Genomic DNA, 22658 nt, shown 5'->3' with positions numbered 1-22658 from the left:
GTGGCTAATGTTGCTAGCCAGGTTGCTCTGGGGATCCCCTGGCTCTGCCCACCTGGCATTTGCTCTAGTCTTCATTCTTGAGCAGAAAACACTTTAACTATTGCCTCATCTCCCTAACCCCTAAAGCGAGTTTCAACCTTCCTAATGCTACGACCCTTTAATATATTTCTTCATGCTGTGGTGACCTTCCAATCATAAAATCATTTTTGTTGCTACTTTGAAACTGTAGTTTTGCTATTGTTATGAAAGGAAATGTAAATATCTGATATTCAGGACATCTGGGATGTGACTCCTGTGGAAAAGGCTGTTCAATCCCTGAAAGAGGTCATGACCCACAGGTTGAGAACCATTACCTTAAAAGGCACCTTATAACAAAAGGCAGGCAGACCAGAGGGAAAGCAAGCAAGCTAGATGAGAGAGCAGAGAGAAAAGGAGTCTTGCTAAGCTCAGCCCTGCCATTCCTCCACAGACTTCACACACACTGAGCACTGGACTCCTTAGATGATCTGGTAGGTAAGACAGGACCACTCTAGAACTCTGCCTGCATCCAAAGTCCTGGAGGATTTTACCCCCAAAACTCCATTCATGGTATGGAATAACCCAAGAGGGTTCAAAGGGAAGTCGCAACAGTAAGGCAGTTACCTGTTTGAAGTACTTGAGTGAGTACTGATACATGGGGTCGATCTCCGAGAGGCTGGCGATGACGAAGTACATCACGGAGCCCTGCGTGGCCACCGGGCGGTACCTCTCTCGGGCTATGTTGATCATCATCTCGGTGGACTCTGCTTCCTTCAGCCTGGTTTTAATGGCACCCGACGTGATCTGAACAAATACACAACACGTTCTTAGGATCTGCCTCTGAGAAACAGTGGGGATTTGGGACGCATCCAGTCCAGTCTAGGGAAGAAATACGGATGGGTGAGTTTGCGATTGTAATAAGGGGGCATTGAAGTAAAGGAGTGGTGAAAGGGGCTCTGGACCTTGTGACCTTCTAACTGAGCTGACTAGGAAACCGGAAGGACACTGGACAGTGTCAGAGGTCGAGAGGAGGGCCTGGGGCGGAGCTCAGAGGTTGAGTGCTTGGAGTGCAGAGTCTCAGTTCTCGCCACTCGCCTCATCCTCAGTATGTAATTTTCAATATCAACCAAATATAAAGACCATGACACGGGCTCTTGTCTAGTCGAAGGCTCAAAGGTCATTTTTTTCCCCCTTTCCCCCCTCTCTGAATCAATGAGAATCACGTTATGGGCTACATTCCTTGGACACAGTTCTGAAACCATGCTTTAAACTTATGAGATAAATCACTCCAGGACCACACTCTTAGTGTGAAACCTCACTGTGTCATCCACAGGTTTCTATTGATGCCACTGCTGTGTGACCGCCATGCCTAATGCTTAGAGAAGACAGAAAAGGATGAGCTACTCACAGGTCCCTGTTGCACCGGACTCACCTACCTAATGAACGGTAAGACATGCACCCTCCAGCTCTTCCCTGAAGTGAACAGTAACAAGGGCTGTGATAGGCTTGGGAGAAGGAAGATGAGGATGAGGAGGAGGGTGAGGAGGATGAGGAGGAGGAGGAAGAGGATGAGAGGGAGGGGAGGGGAAGGAGGAAGAGGATGAGGGGGAGGGAGAGGAGGAGGAGATTGATTCCAGTTGGAACCATCAGGCAGACTTCCTGGAGGAGGTGACAATAGCTTTCCACTTGTATCTTGTCCTTCACAGTCTTTGTTTTTAAATGTTGAATAGACAAGAGGGTCAAGGGAATACAGTTTCTGTGCTCTTTTTTTGTTGATGATGGGGCCTGATAATCTATGTGTGTCCCTGGTGACTTACAGATGGCCCGCTCTTGCTTCAAAGCCCATATAGAACCCTCAGATCCTGAAGCTATGACTTATTAAAATTTTTATTTTGTGTATATGGGTGTTTTGCCTGCATGTATGTCTGTGCACCACCTGTGTGCAGTGCTGGCAGATGCCAGAAGAGGGCGCTGGATCTTCTGGAACAGCAGTTGCAGATGGCTATTAGTCACCACCATGTGGGTCCTTTGGAAGAGCAGCCAGTGCTCTTAACCACAGAGCCATCAGGGGGCTGGCCCCCAAACTATGACTTTTAAAGCAGCACACACTTGTTGTTGTGAGACTGAGTTTCTGTACATAACCTATGCTCCTCTGTAATTCACTATAGTCCAAGTTAGCAAGCATTTTTTTTTTTAATCCTCCTGCCTCAGCTTCTTGAGTTGCTGGGACAGGCCTACACTGTCATGGATTGATTAACACGCTCTCTGTAAGCACTGAGACTATGCCACTTGCCTTGGAGTCCTGGAGCGTATCAATGAGTTCTTCATTATCCAGAATATTCCCTTCAGACGTAAAGAGCAATTTCAGGATTTTGTCTTCGATAGACTTCAGCTGGTTTTTATCACTATTGATCCTCACGATGAGCTGGATTCTCTGTTCCTCCAACTCAGGTTTTTCAAGTCGCACGACATCGCTGGAACCGAAGTTGAGAGACCTGCATTACAACTTCTCAGGTCCCCTAAGTCACTGCTGTTTCCTGCCCAGTGTGTGACTCCTCCCCGCCCTGGAGTATTCTGTAAACCAGCACTGTGAGTGCTATGTTGCTGAATCTGAAAGCATAGTAACTCTGGTACAGCTGCCCAGAGAACAGCAGCCAATTGTTTACTTACTTTTATATGTACTTATTTATTTGGACTGTGTGCGTGCATGTGTCTGTGTGAGTGTATGTATCTGTGTGTGTCTCTCTGTGTGTGTCTGTGTGTTGCATATGTACCTGTGTGCGTGTCATGTCTGTGTGTGTGCATGAGTGTGTGGACTTGTGGGTGTGTGTGTGAGTGGTGTGAGTGCAGATGGAGGCCAGACTTCTGGTGGTGGCCCTCAGCAGTGCTACCCACCTTACTTCAAGACTGGCTTCGTAGGTCCAGAGCTCAGCTACTCGGCTAGGCTAGCTGACTGATCTCCAGGCATCTGCCTGCCTCTACCTTCCCAGACTGGGATTACAAGCATGGGCCACCACACATGGCTTTTTATGTGAGTTCTGGGAACTGAGCTGAGGTACCAGGGGCCCCAGAGATGGCTCAGCAGGGAAAGGTACTCGGTACCAGAGCTGATGAACTGAGCTCAACTCCTGGATCCCATACAGGGAAAAGAGATTACGAACTCTGCCAGGTGGTTCTCAGACTTCTACACATGCTCCATGGCCTGTGGATACGACACTCCCCACTGAATAATAAATAAATAGAACAACTGAACTCAGGTCCCTCTGCTTGCCTATCAAACACTTTATGGACTGTGTCTCCCCAGCCATAAATGCAGCTCGGATTCCCAATCTTGTGTGTTCGAGGTCTGGCCTGCACCATTGTTCTCACGGCTCTGACTTGTTTGGAGGGAACCATTTCACCAGTTTAATCAGTCAATGTTATTCACTAATGCTCACCTATGCCAAGCTGGAAATAGGAACATTCGACACAGGATTAAAAAAAAAAAACTGACTTGGGAGATTATGAAACCTTACCATCTCAAGGAAGCAATTCTTCTGTATAAATAATATGTGAATTTATTCTTAAAATGAAGCAAAAGATGAAAAGATATAAGCTTTATTTTGTCAGCTCCGTCTCCACATCTAGTGCCCTCCTTAGAGGTGGCCGTGGTCTGAGAAACATCCTTCTAAGATTCTCCCTCTGCATGGTCCATTGTGATGGCTCAGTAGTTACCAGCGCCTGCTGCTGAGCCTGGAGGCTTGAGTTCACACCCTGAGACCCATGTGGTGGAGGCGAAGCCCCAACTCCTGTGCTTGTCCTCTGAGTGCTGAAGTACAGGTGCTCACAACACATGGATACACACAGTAAGTAGATTGTAATAAGACAGTAAAGCACTGGATATAGTAATATAAATGTATGACATGGCACACATAAAGGATGATACTAAAGTCTTCAGATGTATGTTTATGTGTGCATAGATATGGAATAAGTTCAATGAATATACTGTTAAAATAATACTACAGATAGTGTTTAGAGTTTGATATCACATTTTTAAAAAGGCCTTCAGAGGCCAGCCTGGTCTACACAGTGAGTTCCAGGACAGCCAGGGCTACACAGAGAAACCCTGTCTCGAAAAACCAAAAAAAAGGCCTTCTGTTTAGCTATGAATTTGATAAGGTCTGATATATATTTTTTGAGATTTATTGTTTGTTTTTCTTTGTAAAATTTCTAAACAATGGCTAGAAAGATCATTCAGAGGCTAAGAGTGCATGCTACTAAAGCCGTAAGTTTCTGTGCCAGCACCCTCAGTGAGTGGTTTATAATCTCCTGTAACTCCAACTCCAAGAGATCTGATGCCATCCTTTGCCTCTGACGGTTCTTGCACTCAAGTACCGATACACAGAGATAGATATTTAAAAAAAACATAAAAAGACCCTCCTAAAAAAAAACACTAGGAAGCCCATGGCCATCACCCAGCTTCCCATACATACTCTTTATTCCGGTTACCTTAGCAACTGATCCTCCAGACCCGATTTAGTTACAGTGAAATTGATGATGGTGACTTTAATGCACACCTGGAAGAGAAGCGTGAAGCACACGAATGCCTAAGTGTAGTCTGGTATAACAAGATGTTTTTGTTTTTAAAATGTAAACAGGATTCCCTGCTTTCCAGGAAGAGGCATCCCTAGTCTGACTATGCACATGCCGAGAGTCTGACTATGCACATGCATAGGCACACATGCCAAGCATAGCATGGCTTTCAAAATTCAAACAGGATTTTCTCTGCCAGTAGGAGTGGTAATCTCTTCCCCCTCTTCCTCCACCCAGGTTCCTACATAATGGTTGAAGGAGAAGGAGAGGTAGAAAGGTAATACCTTCTGCCATGACTAACAACACTTACAGGGACTCTAGCCAGTGATTCTCTAAATCTACCCAGTCACTAGAGTCCTCCAATAGGCAACAATTTTATTTGGGAGTATAGACATGGACATTTGAACAGTGCTGTGAGATAGGTCATTGCTCTGGGAAGTGTCTGGGTGCGGCACTTGTGTCCTATGACAGGAATGGAGGGTGGCAAAGAGAGAGAGAGAGAGAAAGGGAGAGCAGGAAAGGTTCTCAGCGGATCCCTGCAGGTGGGAGCCCACCAAGCCGTAGAGACTTGTCACACACAATTCAGCTGGGTGGAAAGTTCCAGACTAGCAGCTCATTCGCACCTCAGGCAGGTAGTGGGGATTCGGCATTTTGCTTGTCATGTAAAACCTGAAACTCTTGTCGTAATCGATGTCCGAATCTCCCAGGCGGATGAGCAGTCTGCCACCACTCATGAACGTCTGCTTTAAAAGGATGGGCTCCAGGGCTGGATCCAAGACTTCTTTGAGCTTAAAAAAATTGGAAAAATGCAAAAAAGCAAAGAGTTGAAAATGACTGCCACCAACTTGTCATTTACGGGCCTCAGAATTTCCTTTGAGTCCGTACTTTCCCCTGTGATCATGTGTTGCCTAACAGGAAGGCGTTGCATGTATTTAGGGTGATCTCACATGCTGCTCATCTGTGAGTACTAGGCCAGTAGAGCCTTTGCTCTGCTGGTTATGCTAAGTTGGTGATGGGACCTGACTTCTGGGTGACCCACTCCTCAGCTGTCTGCAGACGAGTAGGTCTATGTGACAATTCATTTCTCTGAAAGTCCCTCTTGATCTCAAAAAGACTGAACTTCTGCTTGCCCTTGAAACCAAGTTAATAGTCTGCCTTGAGGTCATTTAAGACTGTGTGCTTCATTGGTGAGCTCCTGGTTCAGTGAGAGACCCTGTTTCCAAAAACAGGGAGTAGCTCGAAAGACGCAGACATCTGACGTTACCGTCTGACCTCCACGTGCATGTACGACCTGTGAACCTCCACTCGAAGAGCTGAGACAGACAAGAACAACTTCACAGTCATAAATGGGTAGGTAGGAAAAGGGTCTGGCAGAATCACTGTCACAAATGCAGAGAGATCTAAGAATGAGTACCATGGTAATGACTTCAAGCCATGGAGAACAGGGAAGGCCTAGCTGTAGCATCCTGTCCCTGGCTGGGGTCAAGTGTGTTCTGCTCTTGCACAGGGGCACAACATTATAGAAAGAACTTTGTCCTCTGCCGTGAAAGAGGAAAGTCCTTGGGACCTCTCATGTCTTAAAGTAAACACAAGTTGAGAGCATAGTTGAAGCTAACATAACTGTGCCAAAGTCTTCTGTAACATGACACAAGGCAGGCTCTGGGACTCATTCTAGCACCTTCTCTGTGTTGGTCAAAGAAGTTAGATAGTTCAACTTCTTTTTTTTTTTTAAAGATTTATTTATTTATTATATGTAAGTACACTGTAGCTGACTTCAGACACCCATATGAGGGCATCAGATCTCATTGTAGATGGTTGTGAGCCACCATGTGGTTGCTGAGATTTGAACTCATGACCTCTAGAAGAGCAGTCAGTGCTCTTAACCGCTGAGCCATCTCACCAGTAGATAGTTCAACTTCTTAATGCCTCAGTTTCTCCACTGGAAGAATCGGATAATAGTAGCTATCTGTGATGGTTTGTATATGCTTGACCCAGGGAGTGGCACTATTTGGAGGTGTGGCCTTGGAGTAAGTATGTCACTGTGGGTGTGGGCTTTAAGACCCTACTCCTAGCTGTCTGGAATTGAGTCTTCCACTAGCAGCCTTCAGATGAAGATGTGGAACTCACAGCTCCTCCTGCACCATGCCTGTCTAGATGCTGGCATGCTCCCACCTTGATGATAATGGACTGAACCTCGGAACCTGTAGGCCAGCCCCAATTAAATGTCCTTTATAAGACTTGCTTTGGTCATGGTGTCTGTTCACAGCAGTAAAACCCTGTCTAAGACACTATCTACTATCTGTTAGTAATCAACCAATCTAATAGTTTGGTTAAAGTGAAGATTAATGAGTTAAGATACTCAGAACCAAATCATGACTGTTTGGTTTCCACAAATATTTGGGATGACATCATATTAACTATTGTTACCATGAAAGGGCTGCAGCTAAGTTACCACAGGTCAGTGCCATTTCTGAGTGTCCTTTGTGCTGAATCAGAGATACTTTGACATAAGTGGTCACAGCTCATGCTTTTATTTATTCCTTATTCCCTTATAAAAATAGAATGGCAAATTTAGGGAAGGCAAGTGTGCTCACTGGGCAACATTCATGGTACCTGAGTCTCCTGCCCCAAGAGACTTTCTTGCTGGGCCAAGCTGAGACAGGAATCACAGATTAAATCTCACCCTCTTTAGGATCTGTGCTGGTTCATTTTATTGTTAACTTGAGAAAACTTAGAGTCGTCTGAGAAAGGGGAGCCTTAGCTGAGGATTTGCTAGATCAAACTGGTCTATGAGCATGTCGAAGGGCTCAGCCATCCCCGGGCAGGTGATTCTGGGCTGTATTAACAAAACTAAGTAGGAGTCAGTGAAGGGGCCAGCAAGCAGCATTCTTGTTGCTACCCGACCTTCCTCAGTGATGGACTGTGACTTGGAAATATAAGTCAAACAAATCCTTTCCTCCCCAAGTGGCTTTTTGTGAGAGTGTCTTATCCTAGCAAGAGGATGACACTAGACGGGATTGTGTCCCTGCTCTTCTTCCCGGCGTCTCTGTACTCTGCTTGTTCTTTCAAAGCTTTTGTTTGAAAGATCTCTTCCTCCCCATCACTTCCTTCCTTTCTTTGTTTACTTCTTTACTAACTTTGTTCCCAATGAGTCTGTGTGCTTTTGAGGGCAGGGACCCAGTCTATACTCTTTGCAGTTCTTAAACTCTTTGTGGGATGAGTGAACAATGTAAGCAGCATCTTACCTCAGTGAGCCACTCCTCTGGGGTATGTGAATGTAGCTCAGTTGGTAGAGTGTTTGTTTGCCCAGCATGCCCAAAGACCCAAGTCCTAGTACTAGCACTGTAAAACCCAGCTTTGGTGACACATATCTGTAATCCCAGAATTTAGGAGGTAGAGGGAGGTGGATCAGGAGTTCAAGGTAATTTTGGGCTACATAGTAAGTTTGAGACCAGCCTGTGTACATGAGACGCGTCTTAAAAAAAAAAAAAGGTTCATTTTTAATAGTGATCTCTCCAATCTGACCTTATGCCCAAGTGGAAGTAATGGTTACATCTACCAGAATAGTTCATGCTTCATCACTAGTGTATGACATGCATGGAGACAGGGCTTGCTGCTGTCATTACCGCTTTGAATTTCTCGTCTGCAACGAGGCGTGGGGTAAGCAGCACGGTAAGTGGGGACGCTTAGCTACACAATAGTGGGTGAAAACTTCTTTCAGCCAACAGATCCCAGCTCATCTGAGAATTTACTACTTGGGTAGCAACTGGTTTGACTCATTTGAAAATGGACTTGACTGGTGTCCTTCACACGTGCAGGTGTGGTCTATTGACCTGTATAGCATTCCTGACATCTGACAGTTAGGAAATAACATGAAATGGCAGAGTGAAAAAATCGAACCTCTTCCAGTAAGACAGGTAAACCCAGTCGGATGGAGTTTTCCAGGATTCGTAAGAAATTGTTGTCTGTAAGCTTAATGACCTTTAACCCACTCTTGCTTTCCTTGTTTCTTATCCAGCGATTGGCCTGTGTGAGAAAGCACAGAGGTCAAATGTTAGGAACGTAGAAGTTTCTTGAGTAAAGTTTAGAGCTGTTCAGTCTAGAACTAAATTAGAGATATGAAAACAATCCCCCACCCCAAACAAACCAAGCAAAAAATTCCTCTCCTCAATAAAAACCTTTTAAATCCAATGTTTGAGATTCTTCTTTTTGTTTAAGTTTAAAACAAAGGGAGAAAAGAGCCACCCAGGAAAACCCAGATTTTTGGTGGTATAAATTAAGGTAATTTAAATATGCTTGGCTCATGGAAAGGGGCACCATTAGGAGGTGTGGCCTTGTTGAAGTAAGTGAGCCTCCGTGAGAGCGGACTTTGAGGGCCAATGTTCAAGCTCCACCCAGGGCAGAAGAAAGACCCTCTTCCTGGCTGCCTGCAAAAGGCTGTCTTCTCCTGGTTGCCTTAGGATCAAGATGTAGAACTCTTAGCTCCTCCAGCATCTTGTCTGCCTGCACACAGCCATGCTTCCTGCCATGATGATAATGGACTATACCTCTGAAACTGTCAGCCAGCCCCAATTAAATATTGTCCTTTTGAGAATTGCCTTGGTCATGGTGTCTCTTCACAGCAATGAAACCCTCACTAAGGCAGGCGGTCGGTTTCCTTTCTGTGACTTTCTAATCTTCATTTTGCATTTAGGAAGTCATATGACATGCGTCTGTAAATGAAGGCAGGCTTGTCCCCAGTTCCATCTATTCTGACTTCACCTTGTTTCCTCAGAGTTTTAGGGTAAAAGGATGTATTATAATGCATTTCTGCCAATTTATATGCTCCCCAGTAGAAAATGGAAATCCAGTAGCCAACCTTCTAACAAAATCAGTCAAAATGAAGAATGGAGGGCTCTCACGCAGGTCCCTTCCGATTTTTCACAAAACTGAATACTTCTGTAAGCTGAGGGACTCCGAGGAGAAGCCTTCCCAACTTCCTAGATCTAAATCTCCTGTGGTCTTTCAATCATGTTAAAAATCCTCTCTTACATGTCATATTCAGCAGAGGGCCACTCTATCATAAGCGTTTGTTACACACCTGATCTTGGGGATCAATCATCAAAGGCCACCTTCTCCCCTGAGTAACCAAAATGCCATTTTCAGTTGATATCAAGTCTCTGGGCAGTCCATCTGTGTTCCACTGCCGGATTTCATAGGGGTCGCCAAGAATGTTGATGAGACTGAAGGAGGGGTCGATGGGGATCTCCAAGGCCAGGCAGGAGTCAATCCAGCTCTCTATAAGCTGTAAGAAGGAACATTTAACATGTGATGGGGAGCAGCAGGAAGCTGCAGCTAGGATGGCTATACCGTGTCACTACTAAAACTTCAGGCATGATACAGGACTGTCTTTCCCCTCCTCCCCAACAACGGACCAATCACACTGAACCAGAGGATCCCTGAGAGCTTTCTGAGTCTGGCTAACAGCAAGACTATGTCCCATTGCTCATGAAGGTGAACATTTTTAGGAAATTACTTAATAAAAATGACTATGCAATTCTTCCTGTTAATTTGGAAAACATTTAGACAGAACATATGTGTATGTGTATATGTATATATTCTCAAATGCTTACTGTTCTTGCAAAGGACTCAAGTGAGGTCCTTTTTGTCATATATATAATGATAAAAGTTCTAGAAAACACAGATTCACCCAGTGTTTTGCTTCTTCCTGTCTCCTTCCCCAAGTGCTCTGTGCTTGTTTTACCTCTTCACACACATTGAGTTTAGATGCCATTTCTGACATGAAGGTAGGAACCTCACTGTATCCTTTCTGTACTCAAGGTTATTGTGTTGAGTGATGGATAGCTTTCCAATGTAGAAGGAAAGGGAGAAATATGTTATTGGACGCTTAGGTGTAGATGGTCACCAGCCAATGGGAGAGGTGAGGGTCTATGTGTGCACATGTGTATATAAATATAACATATACTTCTGTCCTGGTGAATTGCCATAGTGGAGAACTTCCATTTAAACCTAGGAAAATGAGTCTTCCGTACCCCATCCAGTTCCTCTTGCTTCTTACCACTCCACACATAGCAGTCTTACTCACCAACTGCCTATACTGGGCAGTAAAAGCCCCATAATAAGCCACGCAAGCTGCTGCTATAAACACGTTTCCAACGATGTTTGCTATCTCCTCCTGGAATTTCTCAATGCTTTCTTCCCACCGAACCTGCTCATCTCCTAATGCAGCTGTCAGCTTTCCCGCACGTACCAGGCGCGCTTTGGTCAGGGCCATGTTCTTTGCTGGATGATTTTGAGAACATCTGGTCAGGTTAGTTGATATTTTTCAAATTACTAAGAGTTGATTGGCTTGCTTTGGTTTCCAAATGAGCTACTGTTATGGAGCTAATGATGCCAATTCATCTTTAGGAAAGCTTACACCAATTTCCTCCGTGTGTACATTTCAGAGCCAAGTCTAGCCTCTTCCATGCTAAGAACTTCCTGTGTGCTCCTTACTCTTGCTGGAGACAGTGCTCTCTGTAGGCCTGCTGTATTTATTGTCTAGACCAAAGTCATGTGTTCTTTTGAGTTAAAATGTGACTGTTCAAATGAGCCATTTTGTATGTAAGATGGTGAATTTATACAATATCTTCATTCTCCTCATCTGAAAACTCATGAAAGAAGGACATGCAATGTAAGTACACCCTGCGGGTTAGATTAAAGCTGAGATCTGGGAGCTGGAGAGATGGCTCAGCAGGTGCGAGTACTTACTGCTTCTATAAAGGACTTGAGTGTGGTTCCCAATGCACATTAGATGGCTCACAACTGACTGTAACTCTGGCTTTGGGGCATCTGATGCCCTCTACTGGCTCCTGCAGGCACTGCACTCATGTGCTTTCTCCACACATATATTGACATAATTAAAAATAAAATAAGGTCTTTTAAAATGCTATGTTCTGACTCTGAAAACTCTTCCTCCTTTTGGAAATCAGGCCTTTCCTGTTCAAAATGAGTCACAAGTCTCTTACCCAGACTTTCCTTCTCATTCACGCCTTTGTCGTACTCATCTTGCAAAGTCTTTATTTGATCTTCCACTTGCTTCAGCAACGCTTGCTTTTCTTTCAGGGTAGCCATTGTAGCATCAAGTTCAGCCTGACAAAAGCAAACAAGCAAATGAGTCCCACAAAGATTGATTTGCCTATGTATAAAATATGCTTTATATTCATTTTAACATGTCCCCAAAGACTTGCATCTTGCACAGATTGGGCTAGGATGTAGCTTGGTTGGTAGAATACTTGTGTAGCATGTATGAAGCCCTAGGTTTGATACCTAGTGCTTCATAAAACCAGGCATGGTAGTGTACACCCACAGCTGTAATCCCAAGAACCATAGTTAAAAGCAAGAGCCATAATTGGTTACACAGCAAGTTTAAGGTCAGCCTAGGATATATGAACTCTCCTCTTCTCCATAAAGTAAAATATAAGATCAGAAACAAACAAACAAACAAACAAACAAACAAAGTAACAAGAATAATGCTGTGGTGGTTTGAATCTGCTTGGCCTAGGGAGTGGCACTATTAGGAGGTGTGGCCTTGTTAGAGTGGATGTGGCCTTGTGGCAGGAAATGTATCACTGTAGGGTTGGGCTTTGAGATCCTCTTCCTAGCTTCCTGGAAGATAGAACCTCCTGTTTGCCTTCAGAACAAGATGTAGAACTCTCAACTCCTCCAGCACCATGGCTACCTGGACACTGCCATGCTTCCAACCATAATGATAACAGATTGAACCTGTAAGCCATTCCCAATTAAATATTGTCCTTTATAAGAGTAAGCCTTGGTCATGGTATCTCTTCACAGCAGTAAAACCCTAATTAAGATAGAAGTTGGTACCAGGGACTGGGGTATTGCTGTGATAGGCCTGAACATGCTTTTGTTTGGAGGAATGTGGATTTTGGGACATTGAAAAGCAGTGGAATGCTTAAATGGGGCTTTATGTGTCATCCTAGTAGGAATATGGAAGACACTGATTGGGGCTGAGGGTGATTTGAACTGTGCAGATCTGTCCTAAGAAGTTTCAGTGGAGAAGAATTTCAGTATGTAGCTTAGAGACTATTCTTGTGATATTTTGGTGAAGAATGTGGCTGCCTTTTGTGAAAGAGTCTACCTGAGGCTAAGATAAAGAGATTTAAATTAATTGTATTGACAAAAAAAAAAAAAGCCCAGCATAGACTTTGCTCTCTGGTTTAGTCTCATGAAGAGGGTTGATCAAGGATAGCAAGTTTAGAAAAATATAAAATGTATGATTCAAATAATAAAGGACATTAGAAAGTGAAATGGAGCTGAATCCTGTGTTCAAGAAGATAAACAGATTAAGGAAGTGGTGATATCAGGGCAAGATCCCACTCAGCTAATCTTATTGTTTGTGTTTGCATTTGAACAAGGAATAGTTATGTCATGTTATTACCTGGTTCTTGTTTTCATTTGGACTTCTTTTGTTTGTTTGTTTTTTCGAGACAGGGTTTCTCTGTGTAGCCCGGGCTGTCCTGGAACTCACTCTGTAGACCAGGCTGGCCTTGAACTCAGAAATCTGCCTGCCTCTGCCTCCGAAGTGCTGGGATTAAAGACATGTGCCACCACTGCCTGGCTTCACTTGGATTTTTAATCTGGAATGAACTACAATCCAGAAATGGAGGGCACACTTGTGACCCAGATTTGGGGCTGGAAGACACAGGCTTTTGATCCTGATCTTGAGGAACAGTGGCCATGGGAAAGGTTTGGCTCAGGCATACTGGTACACACCTTTAATCACAAGAGACAAAGGCAAGCAGATCTCTGAGTTCAAGGCCAGCTTGGGACAGAGCAAGTTCTCGAAGAAGAAAGGCTTAAATCCAGGCATGATACATGCTTTTAATTCCAGCATTCAGGAGACAAAGCCATGCAGATGTCTAAGTTCAAGGTCAATCTACATAGCAAGTTCCAGGACAGCAAATCTTAGTGAAGGAGTTGGAAAACAGAAAGCTGGTGATAATGTAGTAGAACAAGGGTGCCATGGTCTAGGCCTAGCAAGCAGAACTTGGCAGTTTTGGGCACATGGCTCTGGCTTTACAGTCAAAAAGAGAGGGGATACTGGGAGAATTGATGCTGGTTAGCTGGAGTTAAGAAATTAGTAGTGATTAAGAAAAACCAGCATCCCTGAGGTGAAGTCTTCTGGGAAGTGTTTTATGAGAGCACAAAAAAGCTGTGTTCCAAAGATAACCAAAGCTGTACCTTGTGTTGCAGCTGGACTTGGTAACGTGTAAGAATCACATAGGTGGTATTTGTTTTGAAGGCATGAAGGGGTCATGGAGAGCATCTGAGGCTTGGCACTGTGAGAGGCCAGGAATGGCCATTGGTGGAGGTGCAGCTTCAGTTGCAGTTTATGGCCCAGGACTGAAGGGGTCAAGCAAAGATAATGAGGGAGCCTATGAAAGGCTTTTGGTGAAGCCCAGTTGGAGTGGAAGACCCCAGAATATTGGAGATGCTAGAACCACAGTATGACCACCAAGAACAGCAGCAGCAGTGGACTAGAGTCAACCAGATTGCTTCAGAGGGCAAAGCTGGAGAAGTGACCCAAGCTGTTTGTAGAAGCTCAGATCATGTGTGGATTCCAGTCATTGGAAGAAGAAGCTGTAAAGTTGAAGTTGCCTTGGATACTCCAAGACGTTAGAGATGTCAGCGCCATGGGATACCTGTCAAGGAAAGCTGTTAACAGGGAGTGGAACCAGCCCAAGAGAATGTCAGATCTGCCAACAGCAGTCAACAAGGATGAAAGGAGTTGGAGCTCTGAAGAGCACTTTGATATCAGACATGGAGACTCAGAGTTTGGAGTTTGCCTAGGTGGTTTTCTGTCTTGTTTTGGCCCAGTATTTTCTCACTATGACATTTTGGAATGTAATGTATATCCTGCATGATGAAGGAGGTATGTGATCTGCTTTTTTAATTTTGATTTCTTAAAGGATTATAGTTAAGGGATTGATGAATCTCAGAAGAGACTTTGAACTTTGGACTTTTAACATTTGTGAGATTGTTATAGACTATGGGACTTTTAAACTTAGACTAAATGTCTATGCTATGCCTAGGTATGGTCCCCATAACCTCATGTGTTTGAACAAGTCTATGTGGGCCAGGAGTGGAATGTGGTGGTTTGAATATGTTTGGCCCAGGGAGTGGCACATTTCGGAGGTGTGGCCATATTGGAGGAAGTGTGTCTCTATAAGGGTGGTCTTTGAGACCTTCCTCCTAGATGCCTGAAAGACATTCGTTCCTGTTTATGAAACTCAGAGATATAGAACTCTCAGCTCCTTTAGCACCATGCCTACATGGACACTGACATATTTCCAGCCGTAATGACAACAGACTGAACCTCTGACTCTGTAAGCCAGCTCCAATTAAATGTTGTCCTTTAGAAGAGTATGTCTTGGTCATGGTATCGCTTCACAGAAATAGAAACCCTAACTAAGACAGTGGCCAACCAAATAAATCATAAAATGAATAGTGAAACAGTTGTAGCAGTTACCACAATGGATTATGATTTTAAATTATAAAACAAACTGAATATTCATGTATAATAGAGACTCATATTTCTTATCTAGTTCTCCGTATTAGAAATCTACCAACTAATGGCTACAGACTACAACTAGGCTATTGGTTAATAATAAGAACATTTTATTAGCATATGTGAGTTATATATAATGGGCTTCATTATAATATTTCCATACATGTATATAATATATATTTATCACATTCACTTCCCATTACCCTCTCTTGTGTCCCTCCTATTCTCCCCAATTCTCCTTCATTTCTAGCTAGCCTCCTTTCCACTTTTATGCCTTTTGTTTTAAATAAGCTAATGAGTTTCATTTGGGTTGCTTACAGGATCATGGGCACCATGCCAGAGGTTAAGTGCTTAACCCTCCCCTAGTGATGGTGAACTACTGCTTGTTTCTGTCAGGCTGTGAACTAGGCTAGGGCTTCTTTCCCCCTCCCTCCATCCACCACTTCTTCTGGGTTCTCCTTCTTCCCTATGCTGAATACTTAACTCAGAGCCTTGGCTGGCTCTCTAGGGTAATCCCAGAGCTAGAGCAATAGTTACTCTCTGGATATGTCTAGAAACGTTTCACTCATCCCTGTTTGCTACTCTTGGTAACCTGCTCCAATTACCGTTCATGCTTTGCTCTTGTCAAGAAGACTGAGGACCTCATGTCTGATCCTGGATTCATTGGTTCTGACACCTGAGCTGACACCATCATGTGTGGGAACACAGACCCACAAGAGACTATGAGAAACTTCACAAGCATTGCAGACGTATGTCCCTTTATCCCCTGATACTAAGGACATAAATCTACTCAAGATTCACTTTCTTCTTATGCTACAAAAGGCTGACTTTAGAGAATTTCTGGGGGAAAATCATCTCTGCTTGCCATTTCTAAAACTGAGCTACCTTTCAGGACTGCAATCACTCCCATATTGCACACAAGAGAGTCACAGTGGCTTCCTATAGAGAGGGTGAGTGACTGCTGTTCACAGCCTTCCATTCTATAAAATGTCACTATGTCAATAAGGTACCTGGGCAGCACGGAGTTTCTGTCTCTTTGGCTCGACTTCCTTGACCACCCGAGAGTACAGGTCCATGGCTCTCACCCACATGCACATGGATTTACAGGCCTTGGACACCTTTTCCACCTTTTCAGGCACGAAGTCAGGATTGTTGATGTACTTTTGAAGCCTTGCTAGTATCTGAGGCTTTATGTTTTCCTTATCGTATTCTAAAAGCCTTCTTAGGAAGTTAGAGTCACCAAGAAGTTGCTTTGCTGTTGGCCAGTCGGGCCTGAAAGACAGACCATAGTGAGTTAACAGCATCGTCATTAATAATGGGATAACACCAAGGTAAACTCGTGTGAGAACATTATAATATTACCCAGTAGATGGGGAATTTTAACCTTGGCACTGTAATTCTGGTAATGGCCCAACTAATTCATGGGGAGAGAGGGAATTGGATGATTAATATCTACAACCTAGATTTTCTAGAGAATAAAATATAAAATAAGAGAGTTTTAGCAATGTAAGACATTATAGAAACAGTTTTAATTTTATTCTCTCTCTCTCTCTCTCTCCCTCTCTCCCTCTCTCTCTCTGTCCATCCATCCGTCCATTGGTCTATCTTTCCAAGATAGGGTTTCTCTGTGTACGACTGACTGTCCTGGAATTCACTCTGTAGACCAGGCTGGCCTTTAACTCACAGAGATCCACCTGACTCTGCCTCCCAAGTGCTAGGATTGAAGGCATGCACCACCACCACCTGGCTAGAAAGAGTAGTTTCTAAGAAGAGTTATTTTATTTTTATTTTTAATGATGTGAGTGAGTGTGTGTGTGTGTGTGATCGTGCCTGTGTGAGTGAAGTGGCTGTGAAGGGCAAAAGAGACATTGGATTCCCTGGAATTACAGGAGGGTGTGAGCCAGCTGGTATGTGTGCTGGGAACTGATCTGAGGTCCTCTGGAAGAGTAGCAGGTGTTCTTAACTTTTGAGCCATCTCTCCAGCCCTTAAAGTAGAGTTTTTATTTTAACAACACTGTAATTCCTATATTTTTATCTTTTTTTATCTCAACTTTAACCTTTTAATTCTCTTGTTAGGATGTCTTAAAAAATGCTTTCTAGGTGTGCCTAGTCTTTCTGCAACTTGATATGTCAAGGCTGGTTGATACCCATGGGAGGCCTCTCCTTTTCTGAGGATAAAGGGAGGAGATGTGGATGAGAGGGAGGGAGGAAGGACTGGAAAGAAGGGAGGAAGGGGAAACTGTTGATCAAACAATATAACATATGTATGTTATATAGTTATATATGACATAGTTATATATTATATACATGAGTATGTATCTATATGAAATATATATGGACATGAAATTTAAAAAAGTATTGTATTGTTGAAGAAAATCTGAAAACTAATGTTATCAAGAAGAAATCTGTTTGGCATAATATATACATGATGATCTTTCGTGATGAAATCCCTGCCTGTCTGCTCAGCTCCCTCTCATTCCATGAAAATCATGGGTCTCCAAGCTTTTTCCAAGGTTTAAATTTCTAACTGAACATCTTCTCTGTGTCCCCAATTGCCTGTATTCTATACACAAAAGTTTTATATCTTCCACTATCTGTCATAACATATTCACTGAATAAAACACGTGTTGGATAAGTTTGTTGAGTGACCAATCAAACCAAAGAGAGGTGGTCAGAGAACAGAGAATATACATATAGGAAAATATGAGAAAGGAGACAATCGGTGAAAGGGAAATCTCACCAGACGTCCAGTGACTCACTTGGCATTTAAGAGGATGGAGATGGCTTCCATCACAGTCATGACCAAGTCGGGGGGCTTTGTGAAGACTCTGATTTCAGAGATATCTGCTTTGTCTAAGGAATCCAGCGCTTTGTTGGCAGCTTCGAGGGCAGGGAGTGCCTCCTCCAGGTCTCTCTGGGCATCGTCAGCGATCGCTTGAGTCTCTTCAGCTTTCACCTTTGCTATTGCTTCATCTTCTTGCACAACATTACGGACCTACCCACAGAATCAAGGATGCTTTAGAGGTCTCATTAAGGCTGAGCATCCTTAGTCTTCCATCAAAGGACTAACCAGGCCCAGCCCTGCTTAGCTTCTGAGATCAGACAAGATTGGGCACATTCAGGGTGGTATGGCTATACACCTGAGCATCCTTAGTAAGGAAAAATCTGAATCTGAAATATTTAGAGCACCAAGCACTACTACAAGCAGAGAAGTCCACATGTGGCTTCATGTGACAGCCACGGTCAAGTGCAGGCAGCTACAAACAATTATACCAAGTTACTGTAAGATGTTTATAAAACATATATAAAATGACTTGTGCTTAGACTCTGGTGTTGTGTATCTTCTATGCATGCAGACATTCCATAATCTACAAAAATCTAAACACTCCAAAAATACAAGACATCCGACTTGCATTTGAAGAGTCAGGATAATGAAGTGTGTTTGCCCCTTGTGTGAGATCAATGGTGAGTGGGAGTTATACTCTCGTTGCTCTTTGTCTACCTCATGTCTTGTGATAAACTCAACAGTCTCTCCTTAGGAGGAGGAACAATTTTATAATTTCAAAGATTGCTTTCCTCATGATTCTCAGTTCTGGTCACTGAGTGGTACCAATTCGGTGCTGGAGAACCATCCCGATTTGGTCAAGTGATATTGTTTACAACTTCAAACATTACTGAATTTCTAGAAAAATAGCATTACTGATTCTGGTATCCATTTTAATGACATACATAACAACATGATCTGATCACTTACTGTAGATTAATCTTGATTAATTAACTTGACAGAATTTACAATTGACATGGAATCACAGCTCTTGGGTGTGTCTATAAAGTTGTTTCCAAAAAAGTTTAACTGAGCAGGGAAGACCCACCCTGAATATGGGTTGCACCATCCTATGGGCTATGGGGTCTTAAGACTGAATAAAATGGAGAAAGCCCATAGAACACCAGTGTTCATCTATCTCTACTTCTTAATTGTGAATACACTGTGACCAACTGCTTCACATTCCTGAAGCCATGATGGACTCTACCCCCCAACCTGTTAGCACAAACAAACCCTTCCTCCCTTAAGTTGCCTCCTGTTAGATATTTGGTCATACATTTATTCTGTGCAATCCTTGAGGTTGCAGTTGAAGCCTTCTTGCCCATATGACTATTCCCATACCACTGTATACCTGATCAGCATTTTCTTGGTCCACCACTAGTTTTTCCATCAGGGTTTCGACGTCTTGTGATTTCTGTAGTAGCACAGGTTCTAAAGCCGAAAGGTCTAATTTCATTTTATCTACTAGTACATTTGTTTCTAATAGCTTGGTGAGACCATTCTTTACACGATCTCGTGCCTAAATGACAACAAAAATTTCACAACAGTGTTATAAGCTGTAGATTGTTGTCATTATTTATACATTAGGTTTTATACCTACAGGATCATCATGCCAATCTGTAACACTTCTAGTTGTGAACCTACTACAAGTAGGGAAACTTTTGTAGGTAGCACAATGCTAGGAATTGGCCTCCTTAAATACCATGTGTTTGGATCTGATCCCTCCGGCTATAACTGTGGAAAGTCCCTCAACCATCTGGCTCACTGAGGGAAGGGGCCAAATACTTCCCAGGGGTGAAAACCCTCATCTAGGACAGCAGAGGTGGTACACAGCACAGGGACTCCTCTTAAAGAAAGAGGAGGCACTGCTTTGAAGGTATGTCAAGAAGATAATTTCAAATAGGCAGAAGTCAAAGGTGAGTGTTGGGCTCATTACAAGTCATGCACCTACAAAGCTAGGGCCCTGGAAAGGTGTTTTAAGTATCTAAGTAGCAAAGGCTTCCACTTGCACTGTGTCTAAAATGTTGCAGTTTTGGATCCTGTCAATTGGCTCTATTTCTGGGCACCTCACATGTCAGGCCAAAGTTTAAGTACTTCATGAACACTGTGCCTTACGTATTTGTTTTATTTTTCCTTTCACAGAATCTTATTTAAATTTTACAACAATCCAAGTAGGAACTGTAAGTATTTCTACAGATTGTTTTCTAAATTAAAAAAATTCTTATTTAATTTTTGTTCTTATGAGATCTCATATAGTACAGGTTAGCCTTTAAGCACACTATGTAGCTGAGGATGGCCTTGAACTTCTAGTCTGCATGGTCCATAGTTCAAGTGCTTGAACTTAAGATGTGTATCTCTCCCACTTTAGGGTTATCTTCTATTCAAGAAGACAGACCTTTCATAACAGGCTCAAGATTGTGACATAAGAGGCAGAGCTCAGGTGGCCTGGAGAGCGTGTGACGGTGAAGCCCTTGGTCTTGGTACTGACCATCAGCACATGTTAGAGCACTGGGAACCCATCTCCGTGGCTCATCAGCGACCTTTCGTCCATGTTAAATCATACAGAGATGGGGAAGTCTCTGCTCAACTCCTGTGCTATTGTGTTGTTCTCATTTTACTGGACCAACAACACATAAATGAAAGAAGGAAAATATAAATATTCAGGAATGGAGAGGTCCTAGAAGCAACACAAGACCCTGTTTTGGGTGCCACTATAGGTTGTGAGTTTGGTTTGAAGATGACTCTTTAGATAGAGGGAGGTGTAGCTCAGTGGTAGTGTGAATGCTTAGCATTTGGGGTAAGACAGGTGTATAGATCTTTTATTCACCCTCCAAAGTTTTGGTTTTAAGGAAAAAAAAGTGTTTCAAAACTGAACGTACTGAAACTAACTGCTTCCTTTTCTCGGTGAGCATGGTCAGGTAGAGGTTGATGAGCTCCAGGTAGGAGGTGGGCGTGGTGTAGTAGCGCCTGCGCAGCTCATTGTAGTAACGCTCCGCCATGTTGGAGACGCTCAGGTGCACGTTCACACACATGAGAGAAAGCTTTTCTTTTAGATCTTCGTTTCCAGTGTCGACAGCAGAGAAAAATGACTTTGATACAGACAAAAGCGCTTCTCTGGGCCACTGTAAATAAAAAGGCAATCTGAAAAAAATTCTGATGGTCACTTTTACAACAGATTGTTCAACAATTAAACAGTATTTGTCTAGGATTTCTTTGTCTAGTTCTTCCTTTCACCTAGTTAACTCCTACTGCTGCTTTTGGGGTTTCATGAACCGAACCTTATTCCAGGGGACCCAGGTCTGCATTTGCAGACCAGTTTGTCCCCAGAACAGTGTCAAGCACAGAGAAGTTGTTGATAAACATCGGCTGATTAGAAGCAACAGGATGCTATCTTTGGAATTCCATGCAAAGGATGAAACAAGTCACAAGGACCTGTAGACTTCCCTGTGATACAGTAGCGAGGTCAGGTCTGTCAATGGAGTCACTATCCCATGTATGTAGACCTTCACCTTCCCACCTCTCTTGTTTGAAGCTCCCCTGACCCTTGGTCAAATGTGACCTTTAGTTACTCTGTGCCGCTGCTGGGCAGCTGAGCACAGCTGGAGAGAAGCCTCCAGCCCTCCCTCTCATCTTCCTGAGGATTGCTTGTTTTTTGAGCCAGGGTCTTTCACTCTGGGGCCCAGGTTGGTCTTGAATGAGGAGTAATCCTTCTGTTTTTAGCCTCCTGGGTGCTGAGATTACAAGCACCGTGCTTGGCTCACTCCACCTTTAGTTCATGAACGCCTGAGAGCATCTCTGACAAGCTCCTTTCCTAACACATCTGTCTTGTGCTTTCTATACTGTTTCCTAGACTACTGTTTCCCCATAGAGTTACTTTCAGTGGATGCTTTTGCTTGCTACATGAATGAAAAGATCAGAAGCAAAGAAGACTTCCGTGAGCTCTTCACCCCACTCCGGTATCTTCTCATCTGCAACTGGTCCTCTCGGTATTTCCCTCTTGTCATGAGGGTACTGCTCCTTCAGTGACAACTACAACCTATGCTTCACTGCTGTTCAGTTGACATTGCTTCCATGAAGCTTAAGGTGTGTTGATTCCCTTCCTGGATCATTTTTATTAACACACCCAGAGTTTAAAATCGCTGTTAAAAAGTAGTTCTTTCTGGACCTGCAGGATGGTTCAGTGGGTAAAATGTGGTTGCTGCCAAGCCTGACAGCCTGAGTTTGGCTGCCAGACTCACCTGGTGGAAGGAGAGAACTGATTCCAACAAGATGACGTCTGACCTGCATGTAAGTATTGTGGCACAACCCCTTCTCCTAATAAACACTGTAATAGAAGATTAAAGATAGGCTTTTCTGGCTTCGCTGTACCTCTCTAGTCCTTTATCTTGTCTTTCTGTTTGCTTTGAGAAAACTTTTTGAGACTGTTGCTTGCACTAACTGTTTCTGATACCTTCTCTTTTGGTACGATTTTTTATTTTTATTTTATGTGTATTGGTATTTTGTGTACACATATGTCTGTGCACTCCACATGTACGATGCCCTGAAGGGCCAGAAAAGGTTAGATCTTCTGGAACTGGTATTACTGATGACTTTTAGCAACCATGTGGGTGCTCAGAATCGGACCTGGGTCACCTGGGAGAACAGTCAGTGCTCTTAATTGCTGGGCCATCTCTG

The 22658-nt window shown here is 43.4% G+C and overlaps 1 protein-coding gene across 1 annotated transcript in view; it reads right to left on the bottom strand.

Moving 5' to 3' along the window:
• The window catches only part of Dnah6 (dynein axonemal heavy chain 6), a 206444-nt gene that overhangs the window by 48588 nt on the left and 135198 nt on the right, over positions 1-22658 (bottom strand). Inside the window, exons 48-59 of the mRNA XM_028762489.1 lie at positions 20864-21106; positions 19336-19503; positions 17920-18155; positions 16171-16432; positions 11598-11721; positions 10676-10872; positions 9671-9874; positions 8491-8616; positions 5214-5378; positions 4507-4574; positions 2312-2492; positions 643-822 (exon numbers count right to left, since the gene is read on the bottom strand). Of these exons, the coding sequence (XP_028618322.1) occupies positions 643-822; positions 2312-2492; positions 4507-4574; positions 5214-5378; positions 8491-8616; positions 9671-9874; positions 10676-10872; positions 11598-11721; positions 16171-16432; positions 17920-18155; positions 19336-19503; positions 20864-21106 (2154 nt within the window). The remainder of the gene's footprint in view (positions 1-642; positions 823-2311; positions 2493-4506; positions 4575-5213; positions 5379-8490; positions 8617-9670; positions 9875-10675; positions 10873-11597; positions 11722-16170; positions 16433-17919; positions 18156-19335; positions 19504-20863; positions 21107-22658) is intronic.

This window comes from Grammomys surdaster, unplaced genomic scaffold (assembly GCF_004785775.1).
Source record: "Grammomys surdaster isolate TR1022 unplaced genomic scaffold, NIH_TR_1.0 133, whole genome shotgun sequence".
NCBI lineage: Eukaryota > Metazoa > Chordata > Mammalia > Rodentia > Muridae > Grammomys > Grammomys surdaster.
This window is presented reverse-complemented; position numbering and strand designations above follow the sequence as displayed.